Raw genomic sequence first — 6,540 nt, forward strand, 5'->3', positions numbered from 1 at the left:
GATGGGTCGAGGACCGGGCGGAGACTACATATGTAAGTTTCATAACAACAATAAATGTTTTAATATTATATAGTTAATAATTTTCTATCTTCTAAATAAAGGGTTACTACAAGATTAATGTGGAGAAGTACACTCAAAGCTTGCCACCGAATGAGCAAGGCGAGCGACCACCCCTTTTAGACGAATAAGCGCAGATGATATGGTTGGATGTTGTAGGCGGTCATAATAAGGGGATAGCATACGGCCTTCCAGAGAGATCATTTCAGCGCTAAAGGGTTGGATTGCAAGGTATAGGGACTTCTGCCCAAGGCGAGACAATTGATAGGTCGACTATCTCGTCTATGGAAAAGAAGATCGCAAAGCTGACAATAGAGCTTGAAGAGACAAAGGATAGAGAACAAAAGAGAGATGAACAATTTGGTACCCTTCAAGTTCAGCTAGAAAAGAGGGACGAACAATTAAATCTCCTTCAAGGTCAGCTGGCCAATCTTTTTGCAGTGGTGCTTTCCCCATTGCCTGGTCTCGTGAGCCTTCCCCATGTGCTTATCCTTTTCGTAGTGATCCTTCGAACCATGCCGACGATGAAGGTTCTATAGTGAAGATGGAGATGATGCAATTTAAAACACTCATTGAATGGTGTGTATTGCTAAATAAAGTCTTGAACTTGTCAATATTTAGTTGGGAATAGTTTTCAATGGTGATTGTATTATTAATATTATTTTGTTATTGAACATTTGTATAGTTGCTGTTGTGGTTGGCGTTGTTGTTGTTATTAGCGTTGTTGTTGCGGTTGTGGTTGTTAATAGTGTTGTTGTTGGTTAATTGTTGTTGTTGGTGTTTGTTAATTATTGTTGTTGTTGGTTAATTATGGTTGAATTGTAGCAATGTAATGCTACCATTATAGGATGGATATTGGTTGTAATTGGCAGGTGGTGTAGATTAAAATCAGACATATTCTAGAGGTGGTCGAAAATTTCATTTTTTCCCCTAGAAATTTCATATTTCGATCGGAAATTTAAAATGAAATCTCCAGATTCTTGATATTTCTGACCGAAGTCGGTCGGAGATTTTGAATTTAAATAAATTAACAATTTATTACAATTTATAAATAATTATATATTTAAATAAAATTATTATATATTTAAAATTCCGACCGATTTCGGTCGGTATTTGAAATATAAATAAAAAATTAATTAATACCGACTGATTTCGGTCGGTATATGCAGTTTGGTTGTCATTCAACGCATTGAACTAACCGACCGTTTTCGGTCGGAAAATTTTGACCGATTTCGGTTGCAACACCTTAGCGATCATCATTTTTCCGACTAATTAAAAGCGGTAAGAAATCAGTTGCTTTTTCTCAAATTCCGACCGATTTTGGTCGGTTTTCCTGTACAAAATTAACCAGTTATTTAGTAGTGAGACATGGGATTTTCAATAATATAATGAGTTCTTAAGGGCCGAAGAGTCAGCTCGTCCTGGATCTTGGCCTTGTCGGATCTATGGGCTCGATTGAACCCAATGCTTGATTCATGTTCGGCCCATGCCATAAATAACACTTCTAGTTTCTTTTATTTTTTATTTTTACACAAATAGCCGGCCAAATTCAATAATTAACGTTTTTAGACGGTGTATATAGATTATATATGGATTAAACATAATCATACACATATTATATGTGGATCATATATATATATATATATTATACATCCTCCTGCTATTTTTAGTTTAAGCGCTTGGGTGAATGGCTATTACATAGATTATGCACTGATTATATATAATTATACACACACGCGCGCGCGCGCAGACACGCACGTGCACACACACACACACACACACACACACACACACACACACATATATATATATATATATATATATATATATATATATATATATATATATATATACCGGCGCTCAATCGAGATAACCTGGCCGAGCAAGGCTGCTATTTGCCTTCTATCTAACCTCACCCATGAATAAAGAGAAGATATATTTTCGTGCCGGCAACAAGGCCCCACCTATGTCTACAGAGCCTCTAATAGATACAAAAGAGTGCTATGATAATGCCGGCAACAAGGTCCCGACTATACCTCAAAACACAATACACTAGGAACAAAAGATAGACGACCCCGAATAAGGTGGGGCTCACCAAGTCAGCTGGGAAAAGGGTATCACTGGTCAATGCCGCCTGTTGTGGAACCACCTGCATCCATTAAAGGTGTAGCGCCTCAAGCAAAAGGGACATTATTACATATGGAATAGTACTAGTATGTATGACTAAACACCCTCTAAATAGAACGAGTAATAATACAAGAAAGAACAATCATAGAATCAATGGAAGCCTCAAACAATACCAAAACATCAAGCTAGGAGCAACATAAGTTTTCAAGTAAATTTTCATATTTTAGGTTGGGAGATCTTTAGTACCGATATACCATCGTGTATTTAGCACGGAGTCCGATCACGGCCTGATTGGTTAGGCCGTCTCACCCAAAGACATTCAATCACAATCAAAATCTCAATCACTATCTCAATCACAATTTCAAGCACAATCACCACCATGTGTGCGGCATGGCATCCGATCTCGACCCAATTGGCTAGGCCATGTCACCACAATGCCTTGTGGATCGACATCACCTTTTTCTAGGAGTCATCTCATCCCAGTTCAGGGAAATAATCTAATCACATCAATCTCATCCCAAATAAGGGGAATAATCACAATCCATTCATACACCGTCGCGTGTAGTTTGGGGGTTATGTTATTTCAACCTACCCTTCCTCGGTGACTAACGATACTCCCAAAAATGTTTATTAAATAAAGGACTTTCAGTTCATTTCATAATCTTTTACACATCTCTTCATTTCATTGGCACTAGTGGCCCAAATGTAATATCATTCTTGGCACGTTTGCTGTATTTCATATTTTATTGTCACCTCTTTCACTTTCAAACATCATCCTTGATTATCAACAACAAGGCATTTCTATTCACGACATTATTACACAAGTGAGCAAATAAGAGTCTTAAGCACATTGAAATTTCTTACACAATTTGGCGTAATAGCTTTCATTTTAAACACGACTAGTAGTTATAACATTTTAATACGCAACCCATACTTTGAACACATTTCTGAAGTATAACATAACATGATAAGAGCATTCAGAATATATATCTTCAGTAAAGCTTATTCGGAATAGTTAATTTATAATGAACAACTCGGGACTTACAAGAACATCGTGGGATTCAATTCTAAGAGAGAAGTTTAGCCAACATACCTTGATGGAGCTCTTTAGTGATACTAAAATCTCCCACTACTCTTACATCTTCAATCTACATCAACATAATTCAATTCGACTAATATTAGTAAAAATTTCTAGGTTTTTGGTCATTTTGACATTTTATCAAACACCGGGAGTGCATAGCATTTAACTACCTCTAGTAATGGTGTTTCTTCATCCAACAATCCCTCCTTCCCACCAACAAGAGATAATACAACATCCTTTGTCTACTAACTACCTTGTTAGCACCATTACAATAATCAATGAACTCACATCCACCAAATTTTACTATTAACTCATTACAAAATCTCTACAACATCAATAGTCTAGGTTAAGCACTTATGGCTTCCAATCACCATCCCATAAGTGCTAGCATTTATTTCTTGCTCATATGTTCACTAACAATTCATGCATGTAGGTTTAAGGGTGAAAGATTACCTCTTGTAGAGCAAATCTTGAAAGTCAACTTTTCGGGTGTTATTGAGATTTTGAAGAAATCCTATGGAATCCAATCAAAACCTTGTTGTAACTAGTGATTGAGAAGTAAAATCATCATATAACCACATTTAAAATCTCACCTTAAGTGTGTATTGGAAGCCTTGATCGAATGAGTGATGGAGAGAAAAGCCCTAGTCTTGAAATCCTTTTATTTTTCTCTCTCCCCGCTCAGGTATTAATAGGCCTAGGTACAGTATTTTTTCACTGGTGCTATCCCTGTGCTATAAGGCTTTAGCTCACTGGTTTGCTAAAATCAGGTATAGTATTATTCCACTGGTGCTTTCCCTGTGCTATAAGACTTTAGCTCACTGGTTTGCTAAAATTTTTTGCTTACCTTCTGTGCTATAGCTGCGCTATGGGGAGATAGCTCACTATATTTTCTTTAGTTTTATTGCTTTGAAATTAGCATCCAAGTGTTCCCTATTATTACAACACTCAAGATTAACAAAATAATTATTCCCAAGTATCCAAATAACTTTATCCACTCAAGTAATTTCTAATATAGCTCGGGTCAACATTAAATTGTATTTCTAAGTTCGAAACTGCTCGAATTAGCTATAGAAATTCACGGGGCCTTACATATTTGGGTTAATTCTTCTTTCTTTTTTGAAGTATTAACCTAAATAGTATAGGCCACTTAACCGCTTACTTGTTCAAAGGTGGAAGACAAGCAATTATGCTGTTTCTGCAAATGTGTCCATAGGAGGCATATCAGCAGTTTGAGATCTGTTTATATGACACAGGCTGCAATGCCAAAGGAACTTTTTGCTAAGTCACTTGCACCTCATGGTTTTCTGCCGCACTTACTAAGGCGAAAAGGCTGGCATCTTTATGCAAAACTCCTAAAAATTATGAATTAAATTATGATGCTCTAGGCCTAAATGTTGAGGTAACAACTTCCAGAGTTGAATGTCACACCAACTTGTAAAAGTTCTGAAGTTGTTCTTGTGGGGAAATGGTATTGTCCTTTCATCTTTATCAAAGATTGAACAATACTTAAAGAACAGATGAAGAGATCTTTGTTCTATGAAATGACACGAGCAGATATGGGACCGTTTTTCTCTTGTCAAAATGACATACAGCGACTTGTGGATGTCGTTCTTGACACAGAAATTGTCCTTATTGCTGGAAGTAAAGCAACATGGGAAAGAGGCGGATCCAGAATTTAGGCCCTGTGGGTTCAACCTTTACGATTTTTAGCACTAAACCCATTGTATTTTTAAAGTTAAGGGTTCAGACCTGTTATTTGTTGACATATGCTCCACGGCAAAAGTACTCTATATCATGCAAGTTGCATGGGATGATAAAAATGTTGTTGAAGGAGTAATATGGTTTAGAAGCTATGGAAAACAAATAGAATTAAAGTGTGGGATTGAGACAATAAATAGTTCATAGAATGAAATGATCCTTATTCTATTTTCTATGTTATCATATCACATTCACTATGAACCTGCTCTATTAGATAAATTTAACTAAAAAACTATACGCTATTAGTGCGCGAAGCTTAAATCCAATATTTACAACGGTTAGTAAACTTATTCGTTATCGAGCAGTACAATACATTCAACATGAAAATTTTTACTCCTTAAATACAATAAACAACCAATACAACCGATACAGACATTATATCAGCAAAACAATACATTACAACACATTACGATACAAAATAAAACATTATGAAACTATGGGAGACAACCATCCGATTTGACAGTAATGAGAACTCAATGCAGTTGGTTCACTGTGATAATTTATTCATCTTTATTCCTGTTTTTTGCTTTTAGCTGGGACAGTATTGTGTTAGCAGCAGCTATGGACGTTTTGACTATATCTCCTCCTTTAGCAATCTCAGGATCTACAATTTTTGCTTCTTCAAGAGCCATTTTACAGTTTCCTACATAATCACCAATAATCATAAAGTCATAGTCATCTGTATCTTCTTGGTACCCTTTGTTTTTGGTAGTAGTCTCCAAAACCCTTTGGAAACCAGAGACCATATCAGCCCATTTTGTTTCACAAAAACCATATGCTGGATTTGCTAATTTCTTTTTCAGTACATAGTCATGTGTGATTTTTGCTTGCCCTATAAGATTTTTAATAATGGCCAATCCTAAGGCCAATTCTTCTGATGCTGCTGCTGTGACTTGCTTATCAGCTTTCAAATGATCTAGACATAACTGTTTTGAGGTAGTGCCCGAGCAAGCTGTCATTATCAAGTCGTTGCTATGCACCTGCACAGAAATGGACAAGATGAAGGACGAAATGAGGGTAACTAGAACCGATAATTTGTGCAAAGAAGCCATTTTTATAAAGTCGAAAGGCTTCTTTGTCTTTTTATTAATGTTTATGCCTTTTTTCCGTTTGGAGTAATTTTATGCCTTTTTATAGATGAGATGAGTAACAACCTGACCTTGGTACTAGGAGATATTCGGTGGTGAGGCATTAATATTGGTTTTTTTAATTTTTTTTTTTTTTTTTTTTTTTTTTTTTTGTTTTTTTTTTGGGTTGTTGTTGTATGGTTATGAAAAAAAAGAACTAGAGATCAGGAGAAAACACAAAAAAGTTGGTTGTTATCTCCTCTAAAAAAGTACATTGCAATTTCTTCGGCAATTGTACTAATTTCCACTAATAAAAGAAACTATCGAAAGGGAAAAAGTTAGAAAATGACCATAAATAAATCGCGAATAAAGAAATATTGCAGAGGAAGAATCTCAAAACGAAGAAATTAAGTTTGTGAATTGGATGTTGCCTTCATATTTCATAAT

General features: G+C 35.8%; 1 protein-coding gene across 1 annotated transcript; it reads right to left on the reverse strand.

The window, feature by feature from the left end:
• Positions 1-5,292: 5,292 nt before the first annotated feature.
• LOC109211047 lies at positions 5,293-6,139 on the reverse strand. Its single transcript, XM_019374548.1, has one exon. The coding sequence runs from the start codon at positions 6,076-6,078 to the stop codon at positions 5,527-5,529; it is 552 nt and encodes a 183-aa protein (XP_019230093.1). The 5' UTR covers positions 6,079-6,139; the 3' UTR covers positions 5,293-5,526.
• Positions 6,140-6,540: the final 401 nt, after the last annotated feature.

The sequence above is a fragment of the Nicotiana attenuata genome, unplaced genomic scaffold (assembly GCF_001879085.1).
Source record: "Nicotiana attenuata strain UT unplaced genomic scaffold, NIATTr2, whole genome shotgun sequence".
Classification (NCBI taxonomy): Eukaryota; Viridiplantae; Streptophyta; class Magnoliopsida; order Solanales; family Solanaceae; genus Nicotiana; species Nicotiana attenuata.